At 47.8% G+C, this 23,353-nt stretch overlaps 1 protein-coding gene across 3 annotated transcripts in view; it reads right to left on the minus strand.

The window, feature by feature from the left end:
* Nucleotides 1-386: 386 nt before the first annotated feature.
* The window catches only part of KCNH4 (potassium voltage-gated channel subfamily H member 4), a 49,686-nt gene continuing 26,719 nt past the window's right edge, over nt 387-23,353 (minus strand). For all 3 annotated transcript variants that reach the window (XM_080979285.1, XM_080979286.1, XM_080979287.1), the window contains 11 exons: nt 21,932-22,089; nt 18,282-18,483; nt 17,403-17,597; nt 13,779-13,978; nt 12,988-13,237; nt 11,647-11,861; nt 7,379-7,417; nt 6,606-6,970; nt 5,605-5,711; nt 4,108-4,184; nt 387-2,861 (listed from right to left, as the gene is read on the minus strand). In XM_080979285.1, coding sequence (XP_080835411.1) covers nt 2,328-2,861; nt 4,108-4,184; nt 5,605-5,711; nt 6,606-6,970; nt 7,379-7,417; nt 11,647-11,861; nt 12,988-13,237; nt 13,779-13,978; nt 17,403-17,597; nt 18,282-18,483; nt 21,932-22,089 — 2,342 coding nt within the window. In that variant the 3' untranslated portion in view covers nt 387-2,327. The remainder of the gene's footprint in view (nt 2,862-4,107; nt 4,185-5,604; nt 5,712-6,605; nt 6,971-7,378; nt 7,418-11,646; nt 11,862-12,987; nt 13,238-13,778; nt 13,979-17,402; nt 17,598-18,281; nt 18,484-21,931; nt 22,090-23,353) is intronic.

Genomic DNA, 23,353 nt, shown 5'->3' on the forward strand with positions numbered 1-23,353 from the left:
AGTTGCCCTTTTGGATCAAAGGCCGTCTGTGGAAAAGCACAGCAGGACTGATCCACGCTTATAACTCTTCCCAGCCACAGTCCCTGCATGCTTTAAAGTTCTGTATTGGAGTATCCTTTTTTGTAGGCACTGATTGAGCTTTGACACCTTTGGGCTTAGAAATAAAGAACCAGGTTTTGCAGCCGGAAATGGTTCAAGCTGTCAGGATATATTAGCCTCCAGGGAGGACAAGAAAGAGATTGGTTAATTAGAGAAAGTCAGTCAATCTACGTTCTTTAGATTGGAAAAAAGAGGACAAATGCTGCAGCTTTTACCCAGAGGTCTCTCTCCTCTTTTTTTTTTTTTTAGATTACCCCCACCCCCAGCCATCAGGAACTGCTAGAACAGAGTAGAAAAACAAATTATTTAATTTGTCAGACATTTCACGGAAGGATAACATATCCCCCTCCTGCACCCCTTTTCACCATAAATAGTAAAATAAATAAAACAATAATTTAGTAGAGGGGGGTTGGCCCTGCGGCAGGATTGAAAAGCAATCAGTGATCAGAGAAAAGGCTGTGTACACACTGTAGTTTGTTAAGGATTGCTAGGAATTGTAACTCTGAGAGGGATAGGTTTGGCGGGGGGAATTCTCAGAGGGGGGAAATGTGCTTCCAGTGTGCATTAAAAGTACAGTGTGTACACTGATTCTGAAGGTTTTAGGGGGAGGAAAGAAAAAAGTAAAGATGAAATAAATTTGAAGAAAAATTCCCTAGTCATTTGCTCCTAACATGCTCCAGCTTGAAGAAATATGCACATATATTCTCCTCCAGAAAGAACTCTGTCATGGGGTGTCTGCTACAAATAATGGAATCTGAGCCTCATTAAATGTGGCAGAATGGGAGATGGGCAGAGCCAACCTGTAGGATAACTACTAATGGAAATTCTCCTGTGCAAGCTTAACTGAAACAGGATTATAGGAAGCTGCCTTATCCCAAATCAGACCATTAGTCCAGTATTGTCTACACTGGCCGGCAGCAGGTCTCCAGGAGCCTTTCCTGGACCTACCTGGAGATGCCAGAAATTGAAGCGGGGACCTTTTGCATTCAAGCAAGTGCTCTGCCACCAAGCTAGGATGTTATTCAGAACTATTGCTCTTGCACAGCTCCCATTCATTTCAATGAGGCTTGCACATATGAACTTCCTGATAGATTGTGCTCATATTAACTCACAGGAGGAAAGGTACCCGCCTACTTTCCCTCTGTAGCACCAAAATTTGAATCAGCCTTGTGCATCTGCATATTTAATGTTATGAGTTTGCAGGTGCCAGACTCCTCTGCGTTCCTAGATCCAGTAAGTGTTAGAATTTAATCAAAGCTTGGAAAGCTAAACTGGGTGCCAGAGCCATTCTAACCCTTGGACCAGCAAGTGTTAAAATATAAGCCAGGCTAGTTTCCTGTGATCAGGTAATCATTGCCTGGGTGATGGGTCATTAAGAGTTATGACACCACAGTCTCTGCTGTGCCTCATTCCCAAAAGGAAACACGAACTCTGGGTGAGCACCTAGAATCACTGGAATCTCGCACTGCTTGGAGATTAAGGTGGTGTGCAACAATATATTGCAACATGCCATTTGATGCTGTTAGATTTAGACAGACTTCCCCAGCCTGCTGCCTTCCAGATGTTTTGGACTACAATTCCCATCATCCCATGCTGACAGGGGCCAAACCTGCGACCGTGTTGGAGTCCAACAACACTAACTCCCATCAGCCCCAGATAACACAGCCAGTGCTTGTGGATGATGGGAGTTATAGTCCAGCCACATCTTCCCCATCCCTGGTTCATAGCTTCAAAGCAAGCTGGACTTGAAGCCACAATTTGAAGCTGGTTTGATATACTGGCTTGCTTCAAAGCCATTGGCCAGAATTTCCAAGTTTGCACGTAGCTGGAAGCTATGAATTAAGTGCTGAATCATAATGTGTTCAGCTTCTTGGGACAATCCAAAGCACGGTATGCAAACACAGTCGCTGCCTTCAAAATGCACCAGCAAGATTCACGATTCAACTGCCTGTGTTTTTTTCTTTTAAAAATGCCTTTTAAAAACAACGTCGAAAACCCAAATGTTCGCTTAAATCTGGAATCCAAAATTTCGCTTCATTTCGGCTCTCATGGGAACAGTTGCCTCCCGCATGGAAAAAATTTAAAAAATATATCTACTGGTTACAAAAGAAAAAAATAAACAACCAACAAGCCAAATCTTGGGGCCCAGCTTGCTCGGCTTCTCTGCAGAGTCCTGAGCCCTCAGCAACCATCAGGAAGAAGGTTAGGTGACAGGAGGCTACTTGGCATCAGTGAAAGGTCTCTGAGCTTGACCGGAAGTGGAAGCGTGCTGGTGGCGGACAGCCCTGCCCCGAACAAGTGGAGAAAGAGTTCCTTGGGGAGAGAGAGCTAAGGGGGCACGGCGTGGGCGAGCTCGACCGGGAAGAAGTCCCCTTGGCTGCCTGGCCACAGTGGTGGCTTCCGTGTCCCGTGTCCGCCCATAGGGAGTGGTATTGGTATGTGGGGCTCGTGGGGCCACAGGAAGTGGAACCCCTCTGCTCCCCGGGTCCCAAGTGCTCTATGCACGAGGCAGAAGAAGGCAGGGAGTTGGTGAAGGCTGAAAAGTCTGCGCTCGAGGAGGCCGGGAGGCCGAGGGGTGGCATGCTCTGGGACGAAGGCAGCCTGCTGGTGGGAGGTGGGGAAGGCGAGGGCTGGCCACAGTTGTGAGGGCAGCTTGCGGCAGGGGCGTAGGAAGGCTGGATGGCAAGCTGACTCTGAAGGAGGCTCATCAGATGTTGCAGCTCTCGACTGAGTTGGGAGACTTCCCGGTTCAGGTTGTTGATCTGGGGAAACCAGAAAAAGAATCAATACCTAGCATTTATATAGAGCACGTTGAGAGTGTCATGCCTGCTTATTTATTTGATTTATAGCCCACCTTTCCTCCAAGTCATCATACATCGTCCTCATTTTATCCCTACACAAGCGCTGTGAGGCAACTTAAACTGAGAGAAAGTGACTGGCCCAAGGTCACCCAGTGAGCTTTATGGCTAAGTGGTTATTTGAACCCTGGTCTCGCCAGGTCCTAGTCCTGCACACTAACCACTACATCCTCATGGCGAGCATGTATGCACTGTGTGATAATGCGCATCGATGCAGACAGCTTTCTGAGGTGGTCCACACACACAGTGACATCATCCCCATGCTGCCCCTGTCCCACGCTATTTGTCAATCTGAAGTTCATTCTGCTGTGATGACTACAATTCATTTGGTGCTGAGAATGCCCTCTACAAGGGCCTGATCCCTCCATGTGTCCACACAGAAAGACACAGCTACTCTTATTTCTGATCCGATCTGTTTCAACATCTTTGAGGCTTTTATGTAGCAGCTGGGGAAAGGGGAGGAGTCAGGACATTGGGGCGGGGAGTGTGTGTGTGTGTGTGTGTGTGTGTGAGAGAGAGAGAGAAGAGAGAGAGAGAGAGAGAGAGAAAGCTCTGCCTGAGATGGGCTCCTATGAAGAATGAGGAGCAGAACACACAGGCAACTTGTTTTGTGGGGTGAGGGTGGGGGGAGAGAGAGGAGAAGAAGAAAGAGAAGGCTGGCTTTGTTGCTATGAAATTGTCACCAACCCGGTGCTAATTTTAAACCCTGACACCCTGAGTCAGAAACGCCAACACCACGGATGCACAGAAAAATCAACCCCCTCATCCCTTTCCTTCCCCCATGGGTGGGGGGTGGGGGCAGGAATAAATGCAGTCGAGCCAAACAAATAAACTAAACTAAACTAACCCGGCATTTGCAGCTAGTGGTGATGTTTTGGCAGCTATGCATCTCCCCACCCCACCCTGCTTAGTTTTCAGGGTGAAAGAGACACCTGCAAACATCACCTCCTGATCTAGAGTTTCCCCTAGTCCTTGATGTATGAGGGTGTGCTGTGCTTACTTGGTGGCAAGGCAAATGCACTTTGCCCATGCTCAGAGGCATTTTAAACTTGACTTTGTATTTTCTAGGGCACAGCCCCGGCAGGGAAAACTGATGCCAGGACTGCACCCTAGTGACTCCCAAATAAAATAAAGCCCTGCTGCTTCCTACCTCTTGATTCAGCCTTCGGATGTTCTGCTTTACCTCATCAGCTTCTGCAGTTGACACAGGGTTGGCTTGCTCCGTCCCTGCAAGGAAATTCAAGGGGTAGGAGGGGGAGATGAGAGGGTTAGAGAAAATACTTGCAGCAATTTGCCTTCTGCCCAGTCCTCTGACACTGTGTTTGTATGAGCAAGGGGTCATCACATTGGAGAAAACCCCTAAAAAGGGAGGGTGACCTTTGGTAGCCCAAGGGTTGTGGGTGGGGCCAGAGGCAAAACTGGGCAGAGTAATGAATATAAATGTTAGCTTTTTGAAACAGGCTAGTTTCTCCACAGCCTCCTCTCTATCCAGGCAGGCAAGAGGCATTATCCAAGGACACATTCCAGCTGGGCAAAAATATTCAAGGAGGATGTAAAGCAAGGCCACTGAGGAGTGAGGGCCACACAGAGAGGTACTGAGGGCCACATCAGACCCCTGGACCTGAGGTTCCCCACTGTCGCCCCAAAACCTGAACTGTGCATATTTCGTTCTAAAATAGTTATTTTTAAATAATGAAGCTTCAGTACTGCTAGAACAAAGGACTACTTCTCACCAAAGTTGTAAGCCTGCATTTGGACTATACCATGTCAGATATAGATTTTGGGGGTGCATAGGATATTACATATTACAATGTGGGCAGAAGCCATTCATAAAGAAGTGCATGTTGCGGAGAAGGCACCTGGCCTATCCCTTTCCCTTTCCCCTGCCATACAGTTTCCTGCCTCCAGAGGGACCTGTGGGAGCAAAGAAGCCCCATTCAGCCATGTGAGTCACCACCTGCAGTCAAAAGTGGTATAGTCCAAACCTAGCTTTATCACTTCGGGGAGGGGAGAACCTGGCCTAATTCTGTCCCGAGAAAAGCCGACTGCTGCAACCTATGTCAATTGCACAAGTTTATTTATAATAATAAATTTTACTTCCTCTAGTCACAAGATGAGGGTCAAGATCTAGCCATATAGAAATGAAGCCCCCACAGAAGCAGTTAGCTCAGCGGCAGCTAACATGGGGCCTTCCAGATGTCATTGAACTACAGCTCCCATCATCCTCAGGCACCATGGTCCACAATTGGGGATGACGGGAGTTGGAGTCCAATAACAACCGTAGAGTATCATGTGGGCTCTTTTTACCCTCCCCACTTTAGCCTGTTAGGAAATCCAGCCACAAAACTGGAGGGGCCTTAGACCCAGCCATTCTGCAACATGTCATGGTTCCCAACTCATTCTCTGAGTGAGCTGTCACATGCTAACTATTTTAAGAGAAATACGATTATGGCAGGTCAGCTGAAGAGATGGCCAGTCTTAACTTGATGGCTCACTAATGAGCCTTGATGCTCAACAGAGGGCTGAATCTGCTTGCTCAATAGTGTGTGAGACATTTCTTTAATGAGCATTGAATGGTTGACGGCTAAGTGGCTTCTTGCTCTCTAAGGCAGGTGGAAGGACCCATCTCCTCCGTTGCCATCGCTACCTGACACTGGAGGCTCCTGCGCCGAGCTCTGCATGGGCTGATCCACATTGAAACTAAAGGTTTGTGTCTCTGATGCGCCACCGTCATCTTCAATTCCATCCACGACTCTAGGGAGGTGGGAGACAGATTAGTTTATGCGGCGGGGTGGAGTCAAAAAGTGGTAAGATAGGGTCAAGCAGTGGCGATTGAATATCGAATTTAGAACCTCCATATTCAGAGGCAGCCTATCCCTCCAAGGAAATGGAGCACTGGATGGAAAACAGACCCCCACTGTTGGGCCAGATGGATGAGGAGAGGTGGGTGCCTGACTCCCAAGAACTCTCCAGGGAGGGCTTTGAAGATGACACCTTAGAGCCTGGAGCCTGGTGGTGGGACACTGAGGAACAGTCAGCAGAAAGGATAAGCTGGGAGCTGAGAGAAGCAGGAGACTTGAGAGATCAAGGGGGGGGGGTCAGGAGAAGGAGGGCCTTCCAGGACAGGGTTAGAAGCTGAGAGTCGCAGCATGCATGCAGACAGTCCCAGTCCTCCTGACTCTTCTCCCACTCTGACTCCCTGCTTGAGGAGTGCCAGACAGACCCACAGGAGGAGCCCACCCCCTGCTTGGGAGTGATCCAGAGTGAGAGGCTAGAGGGGAGGGGCATGGCTAGAGCTTAGTTTCAGCAAAGCCTTCGTTGAGTTGAGATGAACTAAAGGACATTGCTGTGTTGTTGTTGTTTTTCTGCTAATAAAAAGCTAATCACATTCCATGCCTTCTGTGTGTGTGCCTGCCCTGTGGATGTCCTGGCTTGTTGACAGCCACCCTACACCCCAGTGCTAGGAAGTTCTCCAACCTAAATCTAAGTTAAATGGAAAGAAGCTACAGAAAACCACTGCTTCCTTCTTGAACGTATCCTATTCATTTTATTGAGGCTTTCGCAGGAGAACTTCCCAGCGGATCATACCCCATGAGCCAAATCCGTTTGTCTGCTGTGGCCGTTCAGGAATGCAATGAGGACCCTTACCTGGGGCTGAGGTCTGGGGTTCCGTAGTTCATGAGGGAGGGAATGAGGAGCTTGCCAGGTTTCCGGCCATTGCTGCCCTCATCAGAGAGCTGCACCTCCCGGCGACACTGCGGAGAGGGGCTACGGCCTCGGTTGCAGTGGGCTGGGGAGCGACAATTTCGCCGCAGGGCGGAGAACTGGCGCAGGTCATCTCCTAGCAGGCTGCTGAAGGAGCCGCGCCTCACGGGGCTGTTGAGATTGGGCAAGAGGAGTTTGCGGCGGGTGATGGTGGCTGGCGAGGGCTGGAAGAAGTCCTCAGAGTCTTCGCCATATTCCTGGATGGAGGGCAGGGGCTTTTCGGGGGCAGCGCCACTTTCAAGGTGAGGCTAAACAAGAGGGAGGGAAGGAAGAAGATTCAGAAGATGGAAAGGCAGCTTTCTTATAGGTGAGGCTTAAATCACATTTAATAAACTTAGATGTATGACCATCTGATCATTGTTTAGGTGGAGAGTATCAATCTGTCATGCAAATAAGCATTTCAAACTAGTTCATATCTGCACCGCAAGCCAGGGTGAAATGCTCTTAGCCCTCGGGCTTTCAGGTGTAGGAGAAATAATTTAGGAGAATGCAAACTCAAGTTTTTGCAAGCAACTTACGAACAAAGTTAAGATTTTTATTTTATTTTTATTTTTTGCTTCCTGAGATCCCACCCACTCAGCCAATTTCATGTTGGCTGTAATCAATGCAGTTTCTCCCAGCCCTGTGCCCTTCTGTTCCTGCAGCAAAAAAGTTACCTGGGATAAACGTGGGGACCTGGAGAATCGGAGAAGTCCCTAGAAAGGAAAACAGCAACAACAACACAATCAAACAAGAAAGACTGGGTAGCTCTTTCAGAGTCTATCAGGGTTGTTGCCTCAAAGCTGACCATTCTTGGTTGCCAGACTGACGACCACCCAATCAAAAGCTGAAGAGACAGATGCCATTTCACCTTGGTTCTGGCCCCTCTAGGAAGCATCTCCTGCACCATCTTGGCACAAACTGACAACCATGCATTGTTTTGAGCAGGAGCTAGAGCGCACTCCTCTCCTGTGGGTGCCAGCAACTAGTATTTGCTGTGCCCATAGTCCCTGGAGACAGGGCACAACCTCCAGCCATCATGGCAAGACTTGGGGAGAATGAAGCTTGCGATGGAAGGTTCTGCCTCCCTCCTTATGTGTGTCCATTACAACATATGCAGAGAACCCCCATGCTCTACTGAATACACACAAGGCAGATTAGAGTCCACCTCTCCTCTTTTTCCCATGCACATTCATTCCACCCGTCTTCATTCTGCCTATATTTTCCTCCTCTGCTCATTAAGCGCCCTTTCTATCTATTTGCATTCCACCTCCCACACCATTCTAGGGATGGACAAACTTCCATGTGCTACAGCAAAGTATCAAGAGGGCAGGCAGGGATAGGGGGAGAAAGTTCAGGGGAATGGGGGTGGGCATTGTGATGACAGATGGGAGCAATGAGGTGTGGCGGTGGGCGAGGGAGGGCAGGATTGTATCGGGAGGCGGGGTGGGCACACGACCTTTCACCTCTAGGTCACTGGTTCGAATGTAGCCCAGGCCGGTAGTGCCCAAAGCATGTTACCATCCGACGGCTGTTGGAGAGCCTACGGGCGTTTACTGGCTGGTCACGGTCTTGGTCCTAGTGGACAAAAACCACCATCACAATCAGCAGGGTGGGTAGGTGGGTAAGTTCAGCCGAGGGGAAACTGTAGACGGAGGAGGACACAAACAGGAGGAGAAATGCAGTGGGGAGGAAGTGACCTGGTGCGTTGAACCAAGAGTGAACTGTACTGGAGGAGAGGATGGGGGCAAAACTGGAACGAGTTGGTTCTGCTTGCAACGGGTACAATGGGCACCAGCCGCTGTTGCCTCTAGGCGTATTTTCTCTTGCTTAAAAACACCTTATGGGGGATGCTACATTCTGTTCTTAGTTACAGCAATGTCCATATATGACAAGAGTTGAAGCGTTGCTTCCTGGGAGGTGTGAAGTCTAACAGCAGAGGAAACGGAAAGTAAGGGGAGGCGATGTGGCCTCAGCCTAAAATGAGTGACTGAGCGATGCAGTCAGCAGTTGTTCATGTTTAACAGCTCTTAAAAATAAACCTCCATTGGACTTGTGGCTTAGTAAACAGGTGGGCAAGTGGGATCAGAGCCATGGTACAGAGGAGAGGGTGGTCAACCTATTCTTCGGCACTGTTTACTTATTTAAATCCTCTCCACTCCCTCACTGAAGATATTATTAACCACGGGGAGTAGGGGGAGCGAGAGACAGGAACTTGTACTGCACCTGCCTTTCCCCCCACTGCTTGTAGCTATATAGGACACACTTTGGTACAATAGGACACACTTTGGTACATTTTTTCACCCATGTGCATTTGTGTACAGTCAAGTCACCAGTGTGCATTTGTGTGTGCACTTTTCACTAACAGGCCCATTTTGCTATGCGTTCTTTGGCTGGAGGACTGCAGCGCAAAATTTAGGCAAGTGCAAATTTCAGAGGAGTGTGCATATTAATTCAGGAAGGGTGAGTTAATACAAACTGAATGAATTTATATTGCACCCCTCATGCTGGCTTTATGCTACCTCCGGGATCAGAGGCGCCATGCCTCCAAATGCCAGTTGCTAGGGAACAAGGGCAGGAGACAGCTATGGCGCTCTTGCCCTGCTTGTCCCGGAGGCATCTGATTGGCCACTGTGGGAAATGGGATGCAGGACTGGCTAGGCATTTGCTTTGATCCTCGAGGGCTCTTGTTCTCTTCTGCAGTGTTCAATGAGCATGACTCGTATTGAATGACTGGACCATTCTCCTTCTGCAAAGGAGTCTTTTCAGACCTCAGCATGCCATACTTTAAAAGCGTCCTGCAAATAACTGAGTTTTGAGCTCTGTTCTAGCGGCATGAGGTGCTCCAATGAGAGGAACAGTTAGATTTAGCTTTGGGCTGTGTGCAATAAACCTTGCAGGTAAAATTCTACCACCTGATTCAGTTGTGCATATATTGGCATGTATTTGATGAGTTTGCAGCTTTTATTCTGCTTCTATTATAGCCAAGTATTTAGCTATTCAGGGCTCTGAAGTCCCACCTCTTCCCCCCCAGTTTCTGAGATTTTACCATTGTTCACACACTTTCAAGCTTCTCTTTGCAGCGACAACAGGCTGAAATTTGCCATTTGAAAAGAAGCAGGCTATTGTTCATACAATGTTGAATTCTGTGTCTGTATACCAATTCATGTGCTTAAATTGGATCACTGAATACATTTCCCACTTGGGGAAAGCCTTGTTTGGGGTTGCTATCACTGTATAGGTTGCTAATTGTATAACCTAGACTTATGAAGCCAGCCAATGCCAACATGTGGCATTTTGATGCCCAAAAGAAGGACTCACAAACACACACACTGCTGTAGGTAACACTTTAAAACAAGCCTGGGTAATCTGTGGCCTTCCAGATGTTGTTCAATTAAAAACCCCATCAACACTGACCGTTGGCCTTGCTGGCTGGGGCTGATAAGAGCTGGAGTTCAAGACTATCTGAGGAGACACAGGTTGACCATCCTTGCTTTAAAAAATCTTGCTGCACCATTCAAACCCCAATTCCTGCTTTTATCACGCCACCACAGTGCCTTATAGAATCATAGAATGGTAGAGTTGGAAGGTACCACAAGAGTCATCTAGTTTAACCCCCTGCAATGCAGGTGGAACAGTGTGTGATGCTAAATGCAGGGCTTGAACCCATGATCCTAAAATTAAAAGTCTCACAGTCTACCAACTGAATGAAGAAGACCACTTCCCCTTCCTTCCTTCCTTCCTTGCATGGTAGCGCTGGCCTACCACCAGTCACGTATGGTGGCCCCCTAGGGTCATTGTTAACCTCCTGAACTCTTTGCCTGCCTGGGCCTGCAGCCATGTTGAGGACCTGCCAAGGTATGGTGCAAGGCTGCATTCAAGTGGGGATGGGAGAGAGGGGCAGTCAAGCTGTGTAGGCCCTGCCCTAACCCCTTCTACACCTGAACATCCATAAAGAAGAGTTTCCCAGGGAGACAGCCCCACAAATGCCTCCGGCACTCTCCCCTGTGAAAACACACACACCCAGAAGAGGCTTTTTTTTCGTTTTGCAGAAATGAGGATGCCATCGTCTGTGCTGTGTATAGCACTTCAGAAACATGCAAGTTATGTTTGACGAGGGGCAACAGCGGCGCAAAAGGCATGAGTGTGCAGAGATTCTGGGAACAGATGCTTAAAACGCCACAGAAACAGTTGCCTGTCTCTATCTGAAAAGCCACAGCTCTGTGGTTGAGCCCCTGCTTTGCTCAGTTTCCAAGTTTGATCCATGGCCCCTCCAGGTAGGGCTGGTGGAGAACCCTGTCTGAAACCCTGCAGAGTTGCTGCCAGTCAGTGTAGGCAACACTGAACTCAATGGATTGTCGGTCTGGCTTAGTATAAGGCAGTTTCCTATGTTCCTATGAAGGCTATCTGGATCTGGGGAACAGGTGGGGGAAATAGGTCAGACTGGATGGGACACATTTCACATCCTTTGCCCTTGACTGCTGTTTCTTTCACAGATTGACAGCACACACACTCCTATTGTATGATGGCAGGGGCTAGGGCAGATTTAACCCTTTGCTTTCTGCTAGGCTCTTAATCCAGATGGGGCCTCCTTCCCATGCTGGCAATTAATTTTTTTTAAAATAGCTTTTCACCTAGGACAAGCCACGTGATAAACGTGGCCCTAGTCTCTCTCTCTCTGCCTGCTCAGGGAAAGCAGCAAGATGCAAATGGTGGAAGGGTGCTTATGGAGTCGGAAATGCTGGAAACATGGATTCTCATGGTCTGGGAGTGATGATGGTGGATGTGGTGTCTTTAGCAGGGGATGTGAATGATTCCTGGGGAAGGGGAAGGCTCTGGTCTTCATGGGAACTGGCCCTGTGTGGTCAAATGGCTAGAAGTACAGGTAGAAAGGGGGCAGGATAGGTGGGGATCAGGGTCACCTGCAGCACACAAACACCCCTACCTCAATCTCGCTGCCCTCCCGCAAGTTGAAGGTGAGGTCCTGGTGGATGTCGGCCATGAACTTGGCAGAATATTCGGGGTACAGCTCCAGCACCTCGAAGAGCCCGCGCAGGCTGATGTACTGGAGGTCACAGTAGGTCAGCGCCTTGACGTCTGCGTTGGTCTTGATTACTTGGTCTTTATTGGGCAGGTCAGCCCCAATGAGGTCCCCTTTACCTAAGGAAGACAAGTCAGGATTTGGGGAACGCCTGAACGGGGTTAGAAGCAGGGAGGCCACTCGTGTGTTCTCTCATCTCTCCCCCATCTTCTGATGGAGGGGCTCAAACTGGGAGTCCCATGGGCTGGGGTTGAGGCTGGGACTAGCCTAGTGAGCTGTGTGTGCTTTGAGGTCTCGGAGCCTTTTCTAGGCTCACAAGGGGTGTGCATCGCCAGTCAGCACATGGCTCTGGACTGGACAGCAGGAGCCTGGATTTTCCTGTCATCAAACCAAGAGCTGTTGCCTGCTGGGCTTCAGCCCTCAGCTGCCCAGCTCTTTATGCCAATGGCATATTCTACAGCAGGATTAATATAGAGCGGGGAACTTGTGGACCTCCAGGTGTTGTTTGTCTCCAACTCTCCATCAGCCCTGGCCAGCACTGCTAATGGTCAGGAATGGATTAATTTGTCAATTTTGGTTTATCTCAGGGCAGATCCATGCTATACACTTAAAACACATTTAATGCATGTGGCCTCTCCCAAAGAATCATGGGAGCTGTAGTTTGCTGGGAATTGTATCTCTTTGAGGGCGAAACTACACTTCCCACGATTCTTTGGGGGAAGCCATGCACTTTAAATATCTGTTGAATGTACTTCCTGGTGTGGATCTGCCCTCAGTTTCTCAGTTTTCATATCTTAAATTCAGTTTTTCACATTTCCTCAGCAATTTGCAGATTTAACAGAAATCCTCAAGAAAGTGCAAATTTCTTATAATAAATGTATTTTTGTATGCAGTTTTGTCTAATGCACATATTCTTGCAAGCAAGTCCCTCTAACATAATGAATTTTTGTAGTTAGTTTCACCAATATATGCATTTCTGTGCACATTTCCCCCTAACATACACATTGTTTTGCAAACTGCTTGACCAGAGAACTGCATCGCAAAATTTGGAGAAGTGCAGATTTCATGTATCAGTTTGAGAAGCACAGATCAGACAGTTTCTCATTAAAATGCAAACAAAACTGAATTTTTCCCTAGCCCTGACACAGAGCCTATTTGTGGCCTCAGCCTGGCCCTAATACAGAGACCACCCCCGCATCCCCAAAGAGACACCGATTGCATTGCGCGGCTCTCCCAGAGTCTTACCTAAAATGGCCAGTACAATGTTGTCCTTAAGGACTTCAAGGGAGCCTGAGCAGACAAAGTAATTTGCTTGCAGGGCGTCTCCCTGGCGGAGGAGATATTCCCCAGGGGCGCAGAAGGATGTCTTGATGTGCAGGGAAAGGGCACGCAGGCAGCCACGGCTGGCGCTCTCAAAGAGAGGCAGCTGCAAAATGTCCTTGTTCAAGTGCATGGCAATGTCCGCTCGTAGTTCATCCGGGAAGTCCCGCAGGAGCTGAAGGGAAAGGAGGAGCAGGGAGCGTCAGCATGGGGTTTGGTACAATTGGAGTCCACTGTGCTGCCACAACCCACAAATGGGCCGGGGTCTGACCCCCAGGCTCCTCTCATAGCCTGTTTCATTTTATCCTCCTTTATGTAGGAGTGCTCTTCAGCCCCAGACCCTAAGGCCATGTCCAGATGACCTGTTCCATTGAGCATCCTTCCTGATTTGTATTCACAAAGTTTGCAGAAAATTTAGACAATATTGGCTAATTATCCATTCTGTTTTGTTTGTTGGGAGGTTAGACGACCTCATCTCAAATATTCCTTATCTCACACTTTCCTAGTATATTTCCCCATCATTGTCCTTACTGCAAAAAGTCAGATTTTGGGGGGAATCTCCCAAATCATCGTGACCCTTAGAAGGGGGTTAATAGTATTCAGTCCTATGAACATCTGGTCAGAAATCAGTTTCATTCAGTTCAGTTGTGCTTATTCTATAATAAGGGGGGCATAGGAATCCAGCCTAAAACTGACAGAGAGCAAGCTGCCCTTACCTCATTGGCATCAATGCCATTGTTGACAGACCACGTGGTTTGAAAGTACTCCAGCATGCGCTGCTTGAGCTGCTGGGGCAGGCGGTGGACACGGATGAAGTCCTTGAGATCCTTCATGCGGGTATGATAGAGGGAGCGTCGCGAGTACATGCGCTGGATGATAGCTGTCACGTTGCCAAAGACCACGGCATGCATCAAAGCTGGGGCAGAGAGGAGGAAAGGGGCATGAGAGAAGAAGAGCTCTCTTAGCCTATCTAGATTGGCATCCTATTCCCAACAGATGGAACACAAGTCAGTGTGGAGTAGTGGTTAGGGTGCTGGACAAGGACTAATAATAATAATAATAATAATAATAATGATAATACTGATGATGATGATTTTATTATTCATACCCCACTCATCTGACTGGGTTGCCTCAGCCACTTTGGGCGGCTTCCAGCTTAAAATAAAAACATAATACCATATTGGCCCGAATATAAACCACACCCAAATATAAGCCGCACCTTTAAAATTCAAGGAGGGGGGAGGAATAAAAGACAATACCCAAATATAAGCTGCTCCCTTAAAATTTTGCAGGCACTCACACTCGTTCCGTTTTACCATATGTCTGTTTCAGCGGCAATATCATAAAAGCCAATTTTTGTAAGGTAACGAAATTAAGCCGCACTTTAACTTTTCACGGTCAGAATTTAGAAAAAAAAAAAGTGTGGCTTATATTCAGGCCAATATGGTAAAACATTAAACATTAAAAACTTCCCTATACGGAGCTGCCTTCAGATGTCTTCAGAAAGTCATATAATTGTTTATCTCTTTGACATCTAATGGGAGGGCTTTCCACAGGGTGGGTGCCACTATCCGGAAGTCCCTCTGCCTCATTCCCTGTAAGGGAACTGCCAGAAGTGAGGGAACTGCCAGAAGACCGTCAGAGCTGGACATCAGGCTGAACGACGGGGGACGGAGACACTACTTCAGGTATACAAGGACAAGGCCGTTTAGGGCTTTAAAGGTTAGCAACAACACGTTGAATTGTGCTCAGAAACCTGAGAGATCAGGGTTCAAATCCCAGCTCAGCCATGATGCTCACTGGTGACTTTGGGCAAGTCACTGTCTTTCAGTCTAACCTACCTAACAGGGTTGTTGTGGGAATAAAACAGAGATGGGGAGAAGCCTGTGTGCCATTTTGAGTTCTCCAGAGAAAAAGGCAGGATATAAATGTAATGTAATGTAATGTAATGTAATGTAATAAACTAAACTAAACTAAACTAAACACTATACTATTTTTTTTTTTTTAAAGCAGGGCATGAAAGCAGCAGTTTTTCCTCTGTTGCTTATCCAGAATGGCTAGTATTCCAGAAGCAGACTGCTTCTGAGCCTGGAGGTTTTATCACTGCTAATAAAGCTGAGATGGGCCAATTATTTCTGAGCCTGGAATTCCCCTGCCCTGGACTGCCCTATGAGAGCATTACGATAAATTTAGAAACAAAAATTTAAAGTTGGACAAAAGTAATAAACCACCCACCCCCTCTATTTCTCACTCTTCCTGCTTTACTCTCAAAGGAAAGTAATCTCCTCGTCTCAAGTTCTAAAGCACAGCCATTTAGGTTATCTAAAATATTTTTGTCTTTGATGTGACCTGAACATGCATTTATCCAGTCTATGGGACCATAACGAAAGTCACTTTATGACTACAGCGCTTCCTTCTGGGGATGCCTCTCTGACTTCCATCTCCTTCTCATGATCACCCAGGCAGCACTTGGTATAGGGCAGCTGTAGCATATTCCCTGGACTTAATTCCCTTTCAGGTCTGGTATCAGGGCCAGCCCTATCATTAGGCAGGAGGGGAAGGGCTGTAGCTTAGCTTCAATCCTCAGCATCTCCAAGTAGGGCTAAGAGATCCTCCCTGCCTTCTAATCCTGGAGAGCAGCTTTCTGTTAGTCTAGGTAACAATGGGCTAAATAGATTATTGGTCTGGCTCAGTGCAAGGCAGCCTTCCTGTATTCCTAGGCATGGCAAAGCGGCTGTCTCAGTCAGAAAACTATGGGGCAGCAGCCATCCCAGCTGCTCTGCCAGAGGACAACTTAGCATGCCACACAGTTTGCTTTGTGACCTCTAAACCAGGGGTGGAGAACCTCCCACCTGTGGGCCAATCTTGGGACCCTAATTTGGCCCAAAAGGCCATTTCCCCCCAAACCACGCCCACCTGCTGACCAGCTGACATCAGCTGAGTGACAGGCATGTGCCCCCTCCACCTGTCATTTTCTGGATTACACTTGTTTCTTTTATGTCCATTTTACAGATGGGAGGAACTGAGGATGAAAGAGAGAGATCAATAGACCAGAGACATATAATGAGTTGCAGGCAGAGGAGAGTCTGACGGCTTATCCATGCTTAACTTTTGCCCCGCTCTTTCCAGGCACAAGTCTGTGCTTTAAAGCTCTGTGTCCAAGCATGGTCTCCCACCTCTCCCCCAAGAGGTTTCCCCATGAAAACCTGCTTTTTAGTGCTCAGTTGGAGCAATTGGCAATTTGGGTTTTATGTGGATTGCCATTTGCTCCAAATCCAGCTTTAAAAAGCAGGTTTTTGCAGGGAAAGCTCTGGAGAGAGAGAGAGAAAAATGTACTCAGAAATGGAGCTTTAAAGCATGGACTGTGCCTGGAAAGAGTAGAGGAAAGCTAAGTGTAGATAAGCCCCAAGTCTTAACTATCAAAGCTCACTTCTCAAACCATTTCAAAAAGGCACCACATGCATACCAAAGGCCACAAGGGGAAGATCACACCCTCACATTCATCCCTGGACTCTGGTCAACTAACAGCACCACTCAAAGCCCCACCCGATTAAATTATGAGCCCAGGTAGCCCAAATGTTGCATTGCATAGTAGTGGGCATGGTAGTGGGTGGTAGTGGGCTTGTTGTTGTTGTTGTTGCCTAATTTATTCTACTTCTGCTTATCTTTAGGAGGGGCAAAGCACTCTGCACCAAACACGTGCCCTACTTTTAGCATGTGAAAATATCCTGTCTAGCAGTCCCCCATCTCAACCTTGTCTTTCAAGACTTCGCTAGGCCCTGCCCACATTTGCGAACGATAAGGACTAGAACAATAAGGACTAGAACGATAAGGACGCGGGTGGTGCCATGGGTAAAACCTCAGGGCCTAGGGCTTGCCGATCGCATGGTCGGCGGTTCGAATCCCTGCGGCGGGGTGAGCTCCCGTCGTTCGGTCCCAGCTCCTGCCCACCTAGCAGTTCGAAAGCACCCTTAAGTGCAAGTAGATAAATAGGTACCGCTTACCTAGCGGGAAGGTAAACGGCGTTTCTGTGTGCTGCGCTGGTGCTGGCTCGCCAGAGCAGCTTCGTCACGCTGGCCACGTGACCCGGAAGTGTCTCCGGACAGCGCTGGCCCCCGGCCTCTTAAGTGAGATGGGCGCACAACCCTAGAGTCGGACACGACTGGCCCGTACGGGCAGGGGTACCTTTACCTTTAAGGACTAGAAACTTGCTTTCTGGCAAAATGGAAACCAGGTTTATCTGGATGCTAGACACCAGCGCCAAACCCCTATGCTTCCCCCCCCCCCACGGTGCGCTTGTTGTTACGAGAGATATGCAGCCCTGCCTGTGATGGACTTACCGCCAATGAGCATGGTGCAGATGGAGAAGATTTTCTCGGCGTCCGTGTTGGCGCACACGTTGCCAAAGCCCACGCTGGTCAGGCTGCTGAGGGTGAAGTAGAGGGAAGCAATGTAGGCGCTGCGGATGGAGGGTCCTCCCACAGAGCTGTTGATGTACGGGGCCTCGATCCGCTTGCCCAGTTCGTGGAGCCAGCCTGCAGGGCACAGTGAAGGGTTAATCCTGTTGCAGTGGGTCAGACTGCATCCCTCTATCAGAGAAAGGAGCAGATGATGCAGATACCAGGGCCTTCCCCCTCACCCCAGAAAAAGCTCCCACAGAAGGGGAATCCCAGAAGCCAACATTGCCCTCACCAGTCTGCCAAAGCACGGATGAGGAATATGTGGCCCTCCATGTTTTGTTGGACTCCAACTCCCATCAGACCCAGTCAGCATAGCCAGTAGTCAGGGATGAAGAGAGTTGGAGTCCAACAAAACATGGAGGCCCATAGGCTCTCTTCCCCTGGCTTACACATTCATGTTTGAAAATGTAAACATTTGCTTAAAAGTTAGAAAACTGCTCCAGAGATTGGGGGAAGAGGAGGTGTTGGTGGTTTTACAGACACTAGCCCTTCTGTCCCTTCCAACATCAGCTTTCTGCTGGATCAAACTGAACCATGCTGTAAACATGCAGATCTATGTTATTTTCTTCTTGAAAGTTTGCCCAAGGAGTAGAAAAGAAAGTGTGTTTGTTTAAGCCCTCTTACTCAGCGCCCACTCCTTTCCCAGGATGCACAGCAGCCTTGTTATGGGTTCCCACAAGGAGACGCGTGTTGCTCCGCTCAGAGCCGCACACCCAGGGTTTCCAAGAGGAGGGCTGCCCAGTTGTTCCTTAAGCTCACCAATGTCCCAGGTCACTGGGTCGTTGCTCTCCTGCCGGCCGATGACATACCAGATGCAGGCCATCCAATGGGCCAGGAGGGCGAACATGGACATGAGCAAAGTCAGGACCATAGCACTGTACTGAGAATAGCGGTCCAACTTTTGGAGGAGACGGAGCAGGCGCAGGAGGCGCACTGTCTTTAGCAGGTGTACCAGATAGGTCTGGGGAAGGAGAAGGGAGAAAAATAAATCAGAGTGGGTCATGGACATTACATGCTCCCCGGTTGGCATTGACTTGTGACAGGGCCTTCTCAGTGGTGGCTCCCTGTTTTCAGAATGCTCTCCCTGGTGAGGTGCGTCTCCTTCCCTCACTATTAACTTTCAAGAGGAATTTAAAAACATCCCTGTTTACCCAGGCATTTGATGACTGAAAGATACTGTCCATGACAGCCTTGAAATTATTAATTTGAGATGGTTTTATGTGCTTTTAAATGTACCGTATTTAATTGTTTAAAATATATTTTATTTTTAATTGTATTGTTTGGCCACTGCTATGTTTGCCACACAGGGCTCCTTTGGGAGCAAGGGTGGGATATAAACTTAGCTGCTAACTAAATAAAACCTTGCTTTTTGTCTGTTAGACTATTAAGCAAGAGTGGTATAGGACTTATCCAATGGGGTAGTCCACAACTGGAAGGAACCTGGATTTGTATACAAGGAGCAAGTTTGATCTTTTCTGCTGATTAAACCAGGTGCTCCCTTTTGTGTTCGCCTTTGCCTTCTAATTTGTTTATCCTATAGGCCAACTAAGTACTGACAGGGCATGCAGTCAGCTTCACAGGAACCTTGTCTTTTCCTTTTCATTTTTAAATCCCATCCAAGAAGTGTGCAAATGCACACACTCAGGCAACCGCAAAATTTCAGCATGCAATTTTTAACATGCAGTTTTCTGGGGCAGTGTGTGTGTGTGTGTGTGTGTGTGTTGCAAATCTGAGGGATCGAAAGGCATATAAAAAGCCACACTCCGTTCAGGAGTGCACCACAAATAATTACGAGCATGGCTGGGGGGAAAAAACCCGAGAGCACTGAGGAAGCAGTGGGTGTGGAAAGGGGAGTAGCAGAAAGTGACGATTGATCCACCCACTTAAAAACACCAAAACAAATCATCTGTGACCCTGAGTGGAACTCAATTTTCCACTGTTTATCAGATTATTCCTGCATTGGGCAATTCTTATGTGGGCAAGTGTGGGTAACAGTGTTAGACTAGAACTGCAGAGACCTAGGTTCAGATCCCCTCTCAGGGCTTAATTGTACTTCATAGTAACAACACGGTTAGAGTATTCTTTTTTAAAATAGATAGATAAATAGATGATCGATAGATAGACAGGCAAGGCAAGTGGCTGGAGGTGGGGGTAGTCATCAACAGCACAGCACACAGGGGAGGGAGGTTTAAGTCTTTCCTCCCCAGCTATGATCTTGGCAAGCATCACACCACTCCAATAGAAATTAGTATTAGGAGGGCAGGACTCCCATTGGTGCCAATACTGATTTCTGCAGTACTTCCTCCTCGCCCACCCTCCACCCCCTGGATGATTTTGGCTGGGTGGGGAAGAAAGGATTCAACTTGCTCTTGTACTGCAGTGACATTGACTATCCCACTCCCCGTACCTGATATTTTATTTTAGAAAGCCTGCAATGTGATTGCTCATCACAGCATTAACATACCATGCATTTAGACCTGAAGCTGAATGCGTGATCATGGGCCAATTGCTACAACTCAGCCTGGCTTACATCATAGGGCTGAGATGAGGATAAATGGGTGGGGAAGAAAGGTTTTTTTCCTTGGGGGCTATAAATGGAATAAACAAATAAATCATAGTCCGCAGATGGACTCTTTCCCAACACCCACGACAAGCGTCTTTCCCTAGTCTTATTCTTCTTAGTCCTTTAAATTAAGAGGTGCTGGTAGTGGGCATTAAATCTGAAATCTTATTCTGTCATTGAGCTATGGCTGTGACTGGAGCTTGAGAACAAAGATTAAGGTAACTGGGGCTTACAGGAGGGGTCTGAGAAAGATGCCCTTCATCTCATCTCACCCCCAAATTGTGCAACTTTTCCAGAGCTTAAACCACATGAAGAATGGTTGTACCAAGACAAAGTTCCTCTGTGCACATGCAGAGTGGATCCCCATCACAACTGAGTAGCCACAGCCAGCCCCCATTGCACTTCCAAAATTTAGATTTTGTGACTTCAAAGCAGGCTAAGGCTGTGTACACATACTAAGACTTTAAAGCACATTCAAACCATATTTGATCCCTCAAAGAATTCTGGGCACTGTAGTTTGTTAAGGGTTTCTGGGAATTGTAACTCTGTGAGTGTAGACTAAGGTGCCCAGAATTCTTTGAGGGAAAGAATGTGATTCAAATGTGCTTTAAAGGTATCGTGTGCACACAGCCTTGGGTTCTGCAGTTAGTTCTTATTTCAGAAGCTGATTATTACAGTTCTGAGAATGGAGGAGTTGCCGTTTGCCAGGTCTCTGGAGGTCTTGGTTCAAACTCCCACTGTTGCAGGACTGAGGTAAAGTCACTGTTACTTTGAAAAGCAGGTAGAATCTGACAAGATTAAATTAGGAAGCAAGGAATTCAAACCTAGTAACCTCCATTTGCTCAGCACGCTGCCAGGAGAAAGCAATGGCTGGTTAGCAACTGCATAAGCTTCCTCATTAGTCGAAGGTCTCATGTTAGCATGAGACACTTCGTCAAGCTGCTTAATGAGCCCCCCGGGAAACCGAGGCTAAGAAATAAAGGTGCACCCAATAGCAAGAAGCAGCAGAAGCAGGGTGTGGGATTAGCTACAGGAGGAACCTTGCAGCAGGGCAGAGAGAACAGGCTTCATTTAGTTCAGGGATGGAGAGCCTGTAGCGCTCAAGGTGGTACTGGACTCCAACTCCCATCAGCCCCAGCCTGCAGGGCCAGTGGTCAGGAATGATAGGAATTGCAGTGCAACAACATGTGGAGTGCTATGGGCTCTTCTACACCCCTGATTTAGTTGATTTAAAACAAAAATTGGAGCCACTCTGAAATCAGCTACTGACACGTGTGTGTGTGTGTGTGTAGAAAGCCAGTGGGGAGGGGGAAAGGAATGGCATATCTTTCAGAAGGCATGGCTGGCTGATTGGAGCCCTGAAAAGGAGCACTCTATATTGCCACTTTTTTTTTGCAGGTAATACTTATGAAAATAATACTGACCTACCCTATAAAATCACTGTGAGATCTTTTGAGATAATAAAGTGCTATAAAAAATATGTTTTTACCATTGTTATTATAATAACTGTGCCCCTGAGGATGTGCAAAGTTATCTTCTGTCACTACTCGGTGGCCAAGTCACCTTGCACCCATTAGGGGTGATGTTGCGTGGGGCATTTCTCGAAGCTGCTTATCATTTCTGTGGCGCTTCATCATGTGCAAATCACTGCTTGTAATGAACACATTCCTCCTTGCAAGAGCAGAAGGGACCTGCTTCAGATCAGGCAGTTCATAGGGCAGCACCTCCAGGCAGGTCTCTCTTTTTAGAAAGAGGCTGCTCAGCAATTCCAGCCACAAAGGCCCGAGGCCCTTCTCAGCATTCACCTCTTGCTGATTCAGAGGGGCAGATTGAAAGGCAGACTCACCACAGGGACGTTGAAGGCATAGAGGAGGTCAAAGGGCAAGGCTGCAATCAAGTCCACAAAGAACCAAGTCGCCACATAGTGGAGGCAGATCGAACGGGTGTCATAGACCACCTGGCCCGACTGGCTGACGTACGTGGTGCGGAAGTTCAGAATAATGTCTATCAGAAAAAAGGGGCAGTAAGTTCACAAACCATATGTGTGCTCCTGGTCACGTCCCCCAACCCAGGCAGTGACAAGGCCACGTCTTCCACATGAAGAGAGACACGTGGAAGCCTTATGTCAAATCAAACGTGCAAGCACAACGTCACACCTTAACAACAACAACAACACAAAAGCATACCTAGATCTCTTCCTAGTTCAGGTGTAAGGAACCTTTTGCCTGCCAGATGTTCCTGAACTACAACTCCCATCATCCCTGGCCAGTGGCTGGTGGGAGTTGTAGTTCAGGAACATCTGGCAGGCAAAAGGTTCCCCATACCTGTCCTGCATCAAGTGAAAGGGCCAAACAACCCCAGGCTCTGCCTCCAAAGGAAGTTCACAAGCAGGGCAGCAAGCTGGAGATAGTCCTCCAGAGTTTCTTCTCCCTAGCATCTAGTACAGGTGTGGGGAACCCTCTAGAGTCTGATGAACTACAACTCCCATCAGCCTCAGCCACCATGGTCAATGGCCAAGGGATGATGGGAGTTGTAGTTCAGCAAGCTCTGGAAGGCTAGCACTTCCCCACCATCTATTAATCACAATTAATAATACCTGAGGACACATCGAAATTTCAATTCTGCTGCACGTCGAAATCCATTTTGAGTCACCCTCTATCTCTCCCCATCAGGTCACTTTGGAAACTTACAGATTTGTGAAGGTGCCTGAGATTCTCTAACACAGTATTCGCAGTAGCGCCACAAACTATGATTCCCAGAATTCACTGGGGGAAGCCAGGCATGTACCAGGTGTGATTAGTAGAAATCTAAGAGTCGCACGGTCCCAATTTTCTCCTTGCCTGCCCATCAGTATCCAGTACAGCTGAATGTATTCTACTGTGTTATGCTGCCGATATGGAGTCAATAAAAAGCTGTAAGGAGGCTGCTGTTCCTTACCTATCCCCTCATTAAACCCATGTAGTTATGTGGCATCTCATCTAACACCTTGAAGGCAAGTCTACTGCAACCCCACACCCCAGGGAAGGGAACTCCTTTTGGATGTTCTCAGAATCCCCATCCACAATAACCAATGGTCAGGGCTGTTCTTTGACAACTTGGAAGTTGCAAAAAGGATATTAGTAGGCAAGAGGATTTGTTCAGCTGTTTCAGCTGCTGCTGCTGGTATGTGTTTTTGTGTTTGTATTGTAAATTGCCTTGTGATCTTCGGATGAAGGGTGGTATAGAAATAATAGTAATACTACTACTACTACTACTACAACTAGTAATA

The sequence above is a fragment of the Podarcis pityusensis genome (genome assembly GCF_964106645.2).
Source record: "Podarcis pityusensis genome assembly, chromosome: 13".
NCBI lineage: Eukaryota > Metazoa > Chordata > Lepidosauria > Squamata > Lacertidae > Podarcis > Podarcis pityusensis.